General features: G+C 41.6%; 1 protein-coding gene across 7 annotated transcripts in view; it reads right to left on the bottom strand.

Annotated features, from left to right (window-relative positions):
* The window catches only part of LOC126215270 (lysine-specific demethylase 4C-like), a 384,640-nt gene that overhangs the window by 325,534 nt on the left and 44,832 nt on the right, over positions 1–14,274 (bottom strand). For 6 of the 7 annotated variants that reach the window (XM_049941954.1, XM_049941953.1, XM_049941957.1 and 3 more), the window contains exon 9: positions 7,414–7,682. In XM_049941954.1, the coding sequence (XP_049797911.1) occupies positions 7,414–7,682 (269 nt within the window). The remainder of the gene's footprint in view (positions 1–7,413; positions 7,683–14,274) is intronic. The other variant, XM_049941955.1, reaches the window with a different exon arrangement.

Below are 14,274 nucleotides of genomic sequence, written 5' to 3'. Positions count from 1 at the left end.
ACGCTTTCGAACACGTGAAGACATTGCCACAGCAGTGACACATGAGATCCGATGATTCACTCATGGAAAAGCCACACTGTTGGCAGTGTGTGATGGATTTCTTGGGAGACTATTTCGAGGAACTCTACGATGTCACAAGTCCGTACTATTGTGTACTGTAGCAACTGACAGCCAAACAAGTTTCAAATGACAAAATTTGTTTTGTCTTTTTTACTGTGCTATATCTTTATGGCAGTGTCCGTGTTCATCCATGTCCCTATACATAATATTTACGTATGCACTAACCTTACATTTGTATATATTTCAGAATTTTTTATTCATAACAATCCCCCCCATGAACCATGGACCTTGCCGTTGGTGGGGAGGCTTGCGTGCCTCAGCGATACAGATGGCCGTACCGTAGGTCCAGACAAATGTGTGGTTCCTGAAGAGGGCAGCAGCCTTTTCAGTAGTTGCAGGGGCAACAGTCTGGATGATTGACTGATCTGGCCTTGTAACACTAACCAAAACGGCCTTGCTGTGCTGGTACTGCGAACGGCTGAAAGCAAGGGGAAATTACAGCCGTAATTTTTCCCGAGGGCATGCAGCTTTACTGTATGGTTAAATGATGATGGCATCCTCTTGGGTAAAATATTCCGGAGGTAAAATAGTCCCCCATTCGGATCCCCGGGCGTGGACTACTCAGGAGGACGTCGTTATCAGGAGAAAGAAAACTGGCATTCTACGGCTCGGAGCATGGAATGTCAGATCCCTTAATCGGGCAGGTAGGTTAGAAAATTTAAAAAGGGAAATGGATAGGTTAAAGTTAGATATAGTGGCAATTAGTGAAGTTCGGTGGCAGGAGGAACAAGACTTTTGGTCAGGTGAATACAGGGTTATAAATACAAAATCAAATAGGGGTAATGCAGGAGGAGGTTTAATAATGAATAAAAAAATAAGAGTGCAGGTAAGCTACTACAAACAGCATACTGAACGCATTATTGTGGCCAAGATAGACACGAAGCCCATGCCTACTACAGTAGTACAAGTTTATATGCCAACTAGCTCTGCAGATGATGAAGAAATTGATGAAATGTATGACGAGATAAAAGAAATTATTCAGGTAGTGAAGGGAGACGAAAATTGAATAGTCATGGGTGACTGGAATTCAACAGTAGTAAAAGGAAGAGAAGGAAACATAGAAGGTGAATATGGATTGGGGGTAAGAAATGAAAGAAGAAGCCGCCTGGTAGAATTTTGCACAGAGCATAACTTAATAATAGCTAACACTTGGTTCAAGAATCATGAAAGAAGGTTGTATACATGGAAGAACCCTGGAGATACTAGAAGGTTTCAGATAGATTATATAATGGTAAGACAGAGATTTAGGAATCAGGTTTTAAATTGTAAAACATTTCCAGGGGTAGATGTGGACTCTGACCACAATCTATTGGTTATGAACTGTAGATTAAAACTGAAGAAACTGCAAAAAGGTGGGAATTTAAGGAGATGGGACCTGGATAAACTGAAAGAACCAGAGGTTGTACAGAGTTTCAGGGAGAGCATAAGGGAACAATTGACAGGAATGGAGGAAAGAAATACAGTAGAAGAAGAATGGGTAGCTTTGAGGAATGAAATAATGAAGGCAGCAGAGGATCAAGTAGGTAAAAAGACGAGGGCTAGTAGAAATCCTTGGGTAACAGAAGAGATACTGAATTTAATTGATGAAAGAAGAAAATACAAAAATGCAGTAAGTGAAGCAGGCAAAACGGAATACAAACATCTGAAAAATGAGATCGACAGGAAGGGCAAAATGGCTAAGCAGGGATGGCTAGAGGACAAAAGTAAGGATGTAGAGGCTTATCTCATGAGGGGTAAGATAGACACTGCCTACAGGAAAATTAAAGAGACCTTTGGTGAAAAGAGAACCACTTCTATGAATATCAAGAGCTCAGATGGCAACCCAGTTCTAAGCAAAGAAGGGAAAGCAGAAATGTGAAAGGAGTATATAGAGGATCTATACAGGGGCGATGTTCTTGAGGACAATACTATGGAAATGAAAGGGGATGTAGATGAAGATGAAATGGGAGATATGATACTGCGTGAAGAGTTTGACAGAGCACTGAAAGACCTGAGTCGAAACAAGGCCCCAGGAGTAGACAACATTCCAGTAGAACTACTGACAGCATTGGGAGAGCCAGTCCTGACAAAACTCTACCATCTGGTAAGCAAGATGTACAAGACAGGCAAAATTCCCTCAGACTTCAAGAAGAATATAATAATTCCAATCCCAAAGAAAGCAGGTGTTGACAGATGTGAAAATTACCGAACTATCAGCTTAATAAGTCACAGCTGCAAAATACTAACGCGAATTCTTTACACAAGAATGGAAAAACTGATAGAAGCTGACCTCGGGGAAGATCAGTTTGGATTCCGTAGAAATGTTGGAACACGTGAGGCAATACTGACCTTACAACTTATCTTAGAAGAAAGATTAAGGAAAGGCAAACCTACGTTTCTAGCATTTGTAGACTTAGAGAAAGCTTTTGACAATGTTGACTGGAATACCCTCTTTCAAATTCTGAAGGTGGAAGGGGTAAAATACAGGGAGCGAAAGGCTATTTACAATTTGTACAGAAACCAGATGGCGGTTATAAGAGTCGAGGGACAAGAAAGGGAAGCAGTGGTTGGGAAGGGAGTGAGACAGGGTTGTAGCATCTCCCCGATGTTATTCAATCCGTATATTGAGCAAGCAGTAAAGGAAACAAAAGAAAAATTTGGAGTAGGTATTAAAATCCATGGGGAAGAGATAAAGACTTCGAGGTTCGCCGATGACATTGTAATTCTGTCAGAGACAGCAAAGGACTTGGAAGAGCAGTTGAACGGAATGGATAGTGTCTTGAAAGGAGGATATAAAATGAACATCAACAAAAGCAAAATGAGGATAATGGAATGTAGTTGAATGAAGTCGGGTGATGCTGAGGGAATTAGATTAGGAAATGAGACACTTAAAGTAGTAATGGAGTTTTGCTATTTGGGGAGCAAAATAACTGATGATGGTAGAAGTAGAGAGGATATAAAATGTAGACTGGCAATGGCAAGGAAAGCGTTTCTGAAGAAGAGAAATTTGTTAACATCGAGTATAGATTAAAGTGTCAGGAAGTCGTTTCTGAAAGTATTTGTATGGAAGTGAAACATGGACGATAAATAGTTTAGACACGAAGAGAATAGAAGCTTTCGAAATGTGTTGCTACAGAAGAATGCTGAAGATTAGATGGGTAGATCACATAACTAATGAGGAGGTATTGAATAGAATTGGCGAGATCGCGAGTTTGTGGCACAACTTGATTAGAAGAAGGGATTGGTTGGTAGGACATGTTCCGAGGCATCAAGGGATCACCAATTTAGCTTTGGAGGGCAGTGTGGAGGGTAAAAATCGTGTAGAGGGAGACCAAGAGATGAATACACTAAGCAGAATCAGAAGGATGTAGGCTGCAGTAGGTACTGGGAGATGAAGAAGCTTGCACAGGATAGAGTAGTATGGAGAGCTGCATCAAACCAGTCTCAGGACTGAAGACCACAACAACAAAATCAATTTTCAAGACAAAAAATAGTTGGAATGTCTTTTGCAACGACCCTCTTATTTTTTAAGTGGTAGTAGAGACACTTCGAATAAAACATTCCATGTAACATGTGTTCAATTTTCATTGGTTATATAGAGAAGTTTTCGTATTGCATGTTAGTATTCTAGTATCTATGGGTTCATTAATTACAATATTATGAAAAGGATAGATAGCTGCTCACCACATAGGAGACACACTGAGTCACAGAGAGGCAAACAAAAAGACTGCTATACACTGCTTCTTCTAACATAGGAGACACACACACACACACACACACACACACACACACACACACACACACTAAAGCCCAACTTGCATACACAAGGCCACTGTCTCTGGCCACCTCTTGAAAGAGTGTGGCTTTAAAAAAATGGTTCAAATGGCTCTGAGCACTATGGGACTTAACATCTGTGGTCATCAGTCCCCTAGAACTTAGAACTACTTAAACCTAACTAACCTAAGGACATCACACACATCCATGCCCGAGGCAGGATTCGAACCTGTGACCGTAGCAGTCAAGCGGCTCCAGACTGAGCGCCTAGAACAGCTAGACCACCGCGGCCGGCTGTGGCTTTAAAAACTCTGGTGGGTGGGTGTGTGTGTGTGTGTGTGTGTGTGTGTGTTTTCTACTTCAGAAGATGACCTTTTGTGTGGTTGTGTGGAAACAGCACACCTACTGCCACCTTGGGGCACCACTATCCAACCCCTATCCTACCCACAGTGTTCTCCACCCCTCAAAGCACCCAGACGTTGCTTTAGTTGGCCTTCTCAACTTGCCACATCCCCAAAATTCCCTACCAACATTCCAAATCCAGAGCTTAAACAATTCCGGAACACCGTTAGTTAATCTTTTCACCAAAATCATCAGCCCCACATAAGTTTGTCCTACCCAAAAGCCTCAGTTTTAGCTCTACACAAATGTTTAACCACACTGAACCTGACAAAGACCTACCCTCTTTTTCCCTGTCCCTGCAATGGACACATTTGCCACCAATCCCTCCGCCCAAAGCCAACGTAATTCCGACATTGAACGCTGCCTCTCCAGTTCATACCACCATCCAACCGTCATCCTGTCCTACTCCCACCTAACCACCCGCAGGTCATCTTCTGGGAATTCTTTACCTCCAACTTGGCCTCCTCATCATTACCCAGGTCCCCTCCTATGAATACTAACCTTTGAACACCAACTATTCTTCAGAGTAAAGGACAGCAACATCCAGTCACAAAACAGTTCCTGACCTATGATAATGATGGAAGCTAAGACTTAAACATCTCAAGCAAAATTTAAAAATATCAGATCTTGACCTAATCATCCTCCCTGCGGGCAAAGACTCAACCACTGTCTCAGTGACTACCTGGCAGAAGGTATCTGCAAGTTGTCTGACTCTTCCATCTACAAACTTTGCCAGAGTGGTCCCATCCCAGTCGTCCAACATGACCTCCAATTCCTGCTTAAAGCTTTAGGTCCTTTCCAGAAAGTCCACCCTGAATTCACTTCCATTCTCACCCATATCACACCCCACATATCCACTATCTCATTCACCTTACTAACTTTATCCTAACCCACAATTACTTCTTATTTGAAGGGAAGGTATATAGGCAAATCCATGGCACAACCATGGGCACCAGCATGGCGCCCTCCTATGCCAATTTTTTTATGGGCCATCTAGAGGAGACCTTCCTTGCCTCCCAAAACACCAAATCCTTCGTCTGGTTCAGGTTCACTCCCGATACCTTCATAATCTGGGCTCAGGGCCAAGACACCGTATCTCTGTTCCTTCACCTCAACAACTCTCCCAATCCTCCTCAATTCAGCATGCCACCTTCCTAGATGTTGGCCGCCTCCTCTCCGATGGCTCCATCAGCACCTCACATTAAACCCACAGTACCTGCATTTTCACAGCTGTCATGCCTTTCACACCACAAAATCCCTCCCATACAGCCTGACCACCCAAGGGCAGCAAATCTGCAGTAACAAAAACACTCTTTCTCAGTATGCTGAGGGGTCTCGCCAAGGCCTTCACAGACAAGCACTATCCGCCAGACCAAGACCGTAAACAGATCTCCCATGCCATTTCTTCTCACACCTCCATTGCTCCCACCATCAAGAACCAGCCACAAAGGGGTGTCCCCTTCATCATCTAACACCATCCAGGCTGGAACAACTGAACCACATCCTTTGCCAGGGCTTTGATTACTTATCATCATGCCCTGAAATGAGGGACAACCTACCCAAGATACTTCCCACCCCTCCCAAAGTGGTGTCCCATCGCTCACCCAACCTCCACAACATCCTAGTCCATTCCTATGCCACCCCCAATCCCAACTCCTTACCACAGGGATCATATCCCTGTGAAAGTTCCAGGTGCAGGACACGCCCAATCCACCCACCCAGCACTTCCTAGTGCAGTCCTGTCACAGGCTAATCTAATGCTATCACAGGTCGGGCCACCTGTGAAAGCAGTCAGGCTGTATACCAACTCTGTTGCAACCATCGCACAGCTTTTTTATATTGGTATGACTATAAACCGGCTGTCCACCAGCATGAACAGCTGCCACTAAACTGTGGCAAAGGGCAAAGGAGACTTCCCTGTTGCACAGCATGCACCTAAAGACAACATGATTGATTTCAATGGCTGCTTCACAACCCGGACCATCTGGTAACTCCCCTTCACCGCCAGCTTTTCTGAATTGCGCAAATGGGAGTTATCCATGCAACACGTTCTCCACTCCCAAAATGATCCGGGACTCAACCTATGGTAACATACTGTTCCTACACTTTGCACCATCAGTTTCCACCCACTGTCCTATTGTCTCCTCCCATTTCTCATTCCCCCATCCTCTTTGTGTGCCCCCCTTTTGCCACAGTATCTGCTTCCCTGCTCCTCTCCTTTTTTGCTACCCTTCTGCCCCCCCGCCACACCCCCCCCCCATCCTACCTCCCAACAGTGCACTTAGCAGTTGCTAGTCCCACCAGATAGCTTCCCCCCCCCCTCCCCCCCTGCTCCCCTTACCCTGCTATCCTTCCTCCTTTCATGCCCCACTCCAGATTTCTATTCACATGACAGTTGCATTCCAGTTAGAGCCTTCTCGTGGTAGCAGTTGTTTGCATGTAAGGTGTGCGTGTGATTTTGTGAATATGAATGTGAGTGTGAGTGAGAGAGAGAGAGAGAGAGAGAGAGAGAGAGAGAGAGAGAGAGAGAGAGAGAGAGAGTTGAAGAACAGTAATATCCCGTCTAAACTATGCTGCTACTGTAGAGAGATTCAATTTGTGACATGCTGATTGCTTATTTTCCACACTTAACAGCAAACTATCGGTTATTGTACTCCGACTGCAATTACTGCACAAGATCAACCAAGTTTAGTAGGTGCTACCCATTTATCTGTACCATAATGAAGTACAAGACACACAAACTGGCCAAACAATTGTGCAGATAACATCAAAGTGGTAAAGTATTTGAATTTCCAAGTTTTGGTTTGGACTGCATTATTGACAATAGCACACTTTCACTACCAAAATTTCAACCAGTTATTGATAGAGTTGCAGGCTACTGACAGCATCTGTGTAGGTAAATCAGATAGACTACAACTTGTTATATGGAATGTTTTATTCTATACTACCACATCCTAAAATATTTTGCTATTCTTTCCGAAGCATCCTGTAAGCATGCATAACCTAATCATGAAAGACTTTGAGAAAAGGAAATAAAAATCAACGGGTGATAGACTACACTCCATGTTTTATCACAAACCAAACATTCACATTACATGAAACAATAAGAAGAAAATACAGTGTGGCATGAGTACTCACCCATCTCTCCAGCTTTCAGCCAGACATCCTGCATGACCTCAAATGTCTTCTCGTCCATTAAGTCGATTTCTTCATTGCGTATCTCCTCCGCTATCCTGATTACCTCTGAAGGTAAGTCGTGTGGATATTCGAGACCGTCCAAGTCTTCCAGGTCGGAAGGCAACTCTGTAACGCTGCCGGGAGACACCTTCTTGCGGTGGTGGGTCTTCGCCCTCGGAATGTTCATGAGCACGTTCTGCGGCATGTCGGCATTGCTGTGGCACAAAATACTGTGAGAGCAAATTTCTGGCCTCTGTCCTCGACCAACAGTATTTACAAGGCAATCGTGCACGTGCATTTCTCACAGTCTCACAGAGTTAACTGACATGAGAGGCTCTTGATTACACTTCCATATGGCAAACTGAAATCTAAATCCTTCATACCCACGTTTCAAACCCTAGAAATCTTAAAACAATACTCCAACACAAAAAGTAAACTTTCAAATGGAGAAGAATGACTTACTGTTTCACATTTCTTGGTAACCACTACTTAAAAATGAAGTAACATTTACAAAAAATTTCTTCTTCCTTTTTACAAGGGCAATACCACAAGTAACATCTCTGAAGCATTTGGGATGGAGAGATATTGTTAGTGTGGCTGTTGGTCACACTGCTGTAACTTGTGGTTTTGCACTGCCAAACAGGCATGCATACACTTTGCTTGAACGGTCTGTCTTGACTAGGCGGCCATTCAAAATTGACTTCCTGTTTAACACTACTGTCAAGTGTGAAGTTCACAAAGCTATTCACCGCTAGTTGAGGGATGCGTACGGACAGTCGTGCTTGGATGTCAAAAGCATTTGCTAGCGGTGTCATACCGTAAGTCACAACAAAGGAAGGAGCAGTAGGCTGTCAGTTTCCAACTAGACAGTCATAAATATTGAGAAAATCGTGTGTAAAGATTGCAGGATATCTCTGGATGCTCTGTGTAACATGGTTTCTGATGTTTCCCAAGGCAACATCCACAAGATTTTAATGAAAAAGCTACAATATTGGATGATGTGCGCATAATGGATACTGCATATGCTGACAAAACCACGAACAACAATGAGTCGATTCTTCCCATGAATTTCTTCAATGTTATGCAGATGAAAAGGACAACTTCTTGGGCTCAATTGTCAGGGTGATGAAACCTGGGCATTCCACTTTACACCTGCGTCAAAACAAGTCCTGCGAGTGCCAGCATCGCTCTTTGCCCAAGTTGTAAAAATTCAAACAAACACAGTATGCAAGTCAAGTCACAGGTACTGGGTTTTGAGACTGGAGGGAGGGGTACTGTTGGTCAACTTTCTGCCTGCTGGGACAACAATAAACACGGATAAATATGGTGCAACACCAAAAAAACTCATAAAGGAAATTCAGAATTGCAGAAGAGGAATGTTTATCAAGCATGTAACCATTCACCATGACAATGTCTATCCACACATGACCAATCAGACTTCCTGCCTCCTGCAGAACTTGGGCTGGAATGCAAGCACGCACCCACCCACTGCCTATATGTGGCCCCAAGCGACTGACAACTGTTCCCTAAGTTGAAGGAACATTCGTCTGAGCAGCAGTTCTGCTTCGACAAGATGAAAGATGAGGCTGGACACTTCCAGAAGCGAGCTGGTGTAACATGGGTTTTGTAAAACTGCTTCAGCATCTATGAACACCATCAACTGAAATAGCAACCATGTAGAAAAATAAAACATTTTTCAAACTTTAAAATTATGTAACTATAACAGAAATGAAATAGTTGTTTGTCCACCTAAAAATATTATTCCACATTACACATCTCAAGTCCTGCTGCCTTCACTGTAAATATGAAGCAAATCATACGCCAAACCTAAGAAAATTTGTGTATTTTCTACATGTCCATTCACTGCTGCAGAGATCTTGGGTAAGCAGTGATCTAGCCTCATATGTATTAAAATCCACCTTGGACTTTCATCAAAGCTCTGTTTCTTGTTAACATAACATTACTTTAGCAAGGCCTGAATGAAATATAACTGGGTTACAAGATTCTGCACGAGTTTATAATAATGCATATGAAGTTTAAAAATATTAATACAACAAACAGACATTATAAATTTAATTTACTTCTATTTTTGTAAAAAATAAATAAATATCTTTGTACACACAGCTAACCAACTGAAACAGAAATACAACCGCACACGCCATGAAAAGCTATTTCTCATGCAGCTGCTGGAAATACAGGGTGTAACAGTGCAGATATTTCTACTGGTGACCAAGGATGGTGTAATCAACAACATTACATCAGTATAGGCATGAGCGAGACATTAATACTTATTTTCCTTTGGGCAGAAGGTCAGGTGTTGAAGTTTGGACATGTCGACACAAAACAATAAGTCTATATTGACTGGTGTAGTCCACTTATTGGTGCAGTTACAGCCTCATAGGAAACATCAGGTAATAAAAAGTTTGTGACGTGTTTGGGGGAAGACTGTTCAACACAGTGAGGGGGGAGGGGGAGAGTGGGGGGGGGGGGGGGGGGCACCACACACGGGTGTGTACATATTAAGGTACCACATATAAAAATATCTACAGAATTCCTTCACCCAATAAAAAGATCAGGAAGGGTAAAAAGAATGAGGTCTATTCAAGGATTAAGGTGCAAATGATTGCAGCTCAAAATTGGGGGAGGAGTTATAAACCAATAGGACAACTTTTTGAAGTGCCTTCAAAAGCAAACTTCAGAAACCTGTGGAATTAAGAAGTCTCAGATAGGGAAGTTATAAACTCACAGTTAAAGGGAGGCCAGGCCAGCTTGCAGCAAGTTAAAGGTAAAAATGATGACAGAGGTGGAAATTTGTGATTCAATTAACACCATACCAGCAAATTTGTAATACATCTTAGATGAACTATGCCAGCGAAGAAAAGTTGATTGAATTTGTTACTGGTTGACAAAGTGCACAAAAATACATCAATTTAACGGCGGAAAAAAAAAAAAACACTGACTGAGGGCTGTTTTCTTTCAATTGTAACTATTCACGGTCTATGAATGTGCACCCATGTACAAAATTTTACATTGGCTTATGTTGAGCAAAATCTGTTGGCAAAACTATGCCAGAGAGTACACTGGCAGTGTAATATTGCAATAGTGCAGTATTGTAGTACATGTGTGCTGACTACTGCTAGCACGCTGTCTAGGGAGACGTGGTGGAACTGAAATCCAGACCTATGTTGCATGCTTTGATTGGATGTATTTATTTATTTATTTACTTATTTATTTATTTCAAACAGGAGAAACTAGAAACCAATTCCTAAAATTGACAGCAGAATAGTCGGAAGAGGTAATGAGGGAGTGCAAAAGGCGCATTTTGTAAATTGGATGAACCAAGTCTGAGCCGAAAAATGTCCCACATGAAGAATTTAACTTTCTTCTATGTCAGCAAACTGCTAATGGCACTGGAGAACTGACAGACTTGTTATTGATAACTAGGAATTTGTCAGCACTGGAAGTTTGTGAGCTATTTATATTGATATATATTTTGTCAGAAATATAAAATACAGGGTGTACATAAAGTCCAGGAACACTTTCAATTAATTATTGCACAATAACGAAACGTTGTTCAGATATCATACATAACTCATTTTGAAGAGAAACCCTGAAAGTTTTTTTTCATGTATACCGTCACAGCGTAGTTTGGTAATTTGCCGATAGTCAGCGCTAGTCGCAAACACGGCGAGTTCATGTGCAGAGTGAGCTTTCTGTGTGTTTGAGTTCAAAATGGTCTCCCGATCACTAGATCTCACTCCATGTGACTTTTTTTTCTGTGGGGACACATTAAAGATCTGGTGTATGCATTGTCTCTACCACGTGATGTAGCACAGCTCCAAGAGAGAATATAGGAAGCGACTGCCACAGTAGACTATGCCTTGGTGGGACGGGTATGGCAAGAATTTGATTACCGTATTGACGTCTGCCAGGTCACTCATGGTTCGCATATTGAATGTTTTTAAAAAAACTTTCAGAGTTTCTCTTCAAAATGCAATATGTATGACATCTGTACAAACTTTAGTTCTTGTGCAATAAATAACTGAAAGTGTTCCCGGACTTTATGTACACCCTGTATTTCTAGTACTAATGACATTTAAAAGAATGCTTGTAATACATAACAGAGACTGATAAAGTTAACTGAAATATGAAAGTAAGGGAAATGAAACAAACATCCAAAAGTGTAAGTTAAGATAGTGCACTCTGAAGAGGGGTGCATTGTCAATTATTAGTTTTTATTATGACTTATATCTGCAGGGGGAGATCTTTGAAAAATGTAGTCTCACTATGAAAGGACAGTATTTCTGACATCTCGGAAGAGAATAAGTGCAAAAGAGAAGTGTAATGGGACCAGTAGGGTTAAGTAGTGCACATTCAGGACAAAAATTACAGAAACAAAAAGCAGAGAGATGAATTCAGTAAATATTCAAACACGACTTCAGTGAACAGTCCTGAGAAGGGAATTTTCATATGCAAGAAGGAAGTGTTTGAGAAAAGGCAAAAAAGTGTATCGAGACAAAATGTAAGAAAAGCCTTTTCCTCACACTATCTGTTATATACGAGAATGTAAGCTTTCTCGGCAAATTTAACTGATGAAATTTTGTCGGGTCATCAGTAGAGTCGTGGCAATGTGGTGTCCCAATGTTTCGACAAGTTTCCTACTAGTCACCAAAGTACAAGGTGACACGACGGTTTTGAACAGTATAATACTGAGCACATAGTGATGGGAGTAGTTTTCCTCCACACAAGATGGCATTCCAGTAACAGTGGAGCAGTGGGACTTGCAACATCAGTTGTTTATCTGTGACAGTTTCACCAAAAGTGGCGAGTCTGTTACAGTTACGCAGCAAATATTTTGTGTGCAATTAAATCCTGGTTGACATTGAGTTGTTCTGAGTTGACTCAATCCTCAGATGGGTGAACACATCAGATCAGCTGGGAACATGACAAATAAGAAGCATACAGGCCTGAGACCCAATGTAATGACACTAGAAAATGTTGCAAGGGTAAGGGAGGCGATAGTCAGAAGCCCAGGATGGCCAACTAGAGACACTAGTGAGCTAAAAATCAATTGTGATCAGTTAAACGAATTTTGCGTACATCAAAATTCCATCTGTACAAACTTCTTATTGTGAAAGAACTGAAGCCAACTGATTTTGCTGTACGTGAAGATTTCACTAGCAGAATTCAAGTGATTTTGAGTGATAACGTGATTTTACTGGTGAGCAATGAAGCTCATTTTCATTTAAACAGGACTGTCAATAAACAAAACATACATAACTAAGATTCTGGGCATCCACACCTTATTCATCAGCAACCTTTACACTCTGAAAAAGTCATAGTACTGCGTGGTCTTGGCAGTTTTGGCATTATTGGACGGCATTTTTTGAGCAAAATGGGATCACAGTCACTCGATAGTCATATGCCTGAAACACTCGTGAGACCAGAATTGAGACGACAAAGAATACCTTTAAAAGATGTTCAGTTCAAGCAGGATGGAACTATATCACACACCGAAAAGGCATTTTTCCTGGACATATCTATCACCTCTTGGTTTGACAATGTCCCTTGGCCTCCCAGATCTTCAGACTCATTAATGTGCAACTTTTTGCTGTGGTGGTGGTGGTCGGAGGGGGGGGGGGGTTACCTCAAGAGCCAGGAAATTTGGTCCAGCTGAAGTAAGTAATCATTCAACAAACTGCTGCCATCCCTGCAAAGACATTGGTCCATGTGATAGTGGGTTTGGAGAAGAGACTTTAGTTGTGCGTTCGAAATGATAGGACGTCAACTTGACGACATTATTTTTCACAAGTTTAAGTCTGGTCTGCATCAAATGGCAAGCAATGAGCTTTGATTTATCAATAAACACACATGAAGTTTAAACATTTTTTTACACTTGAAACCCATACGTCTCCCGTATGTCAACCTGAGTAAGAATGTCGGTAATGTACAAGGAAAGAACACTTAACTTTCCCTGGATACCTACTGCTGTTCTGAACTGTAAAAAAAAATTCTGGCAGCATCCACTGAAGACTTTAATGCCGCTACCTTAATTTAGGTTGCTTACTCTTAACAGCATTCAATTACCTGTGGCCACTAAATACCAGTACCTCACACTTTCTTCTCAATCCCTTCATAATATAATTCTGTAGTAAACATTTATAAAGCGAGTTATGTGGAAGTGCGAAGCTGATGGTGGGGAGGGGGGTGGCGGCAGCAGAGCTATTAGATACACAATGAAGATGCACCACTGCTAACACATTGGAACAATGTTGGACAGGACAGGACAGGACAGGACAGGTTCTGTCAGAAATTATTCCCCACAATGAAACTAATGTCACAATCAAATTTCTTCATTACAAATTATCGTTCTACAGAACAAAAATGTTGCACTGCAAATAAACTTGAGATATCAATACATTACTGGTTTGTTAATACACTGACTGCCACAGCAAAGTTATAAGGAAAATATGCTGATGTTTACCAAGAACCACTACACCACAAAAGGCAAAGTTAGTCATGCAGTAATCAAACACTGAATTACATCATTATGAAAACCACACTAATCACATTATGTATTTATGTATGTACGTACGTACGTATGTATGCCTTGCACATTATATTAACATCAGCCACAAAGTAATAATTGCATGTAAAGGAAACCAACACCATAGCCCTAAATTATTACACTATCAGGTTTTACTTTTCAAAGCTTCTGTAAAAGCAGTTTATTATCCAACCCCTCTCAGTAAGTTAAAAATGAATAAGAGAGTGGCAGTTAGATTAACATTTCAGAAGTATTTTTTTGCATGGCAGACTGTG

This window comes from Schistocerca nitens, chromosome 12 (genome assembly GCF_023898315.1).
Source record: "Schistocerca nitens isolate TAMUIC-IGC-003100 chromosome 12, iqSchNite1.1, whole genome shotgun sequence".
Lineage (NCBI taxonomy): Eukaryota > Metazoa > Arthropoda > Insecta > Orthoptera > Acrididae > Schistocerca > Schistocerca nitens.
The sequence above is the reverse complement of the archived record's forward strand: the minus strand, read 5'-3'. Positions and strand labels throughout refer to the sequence as shown.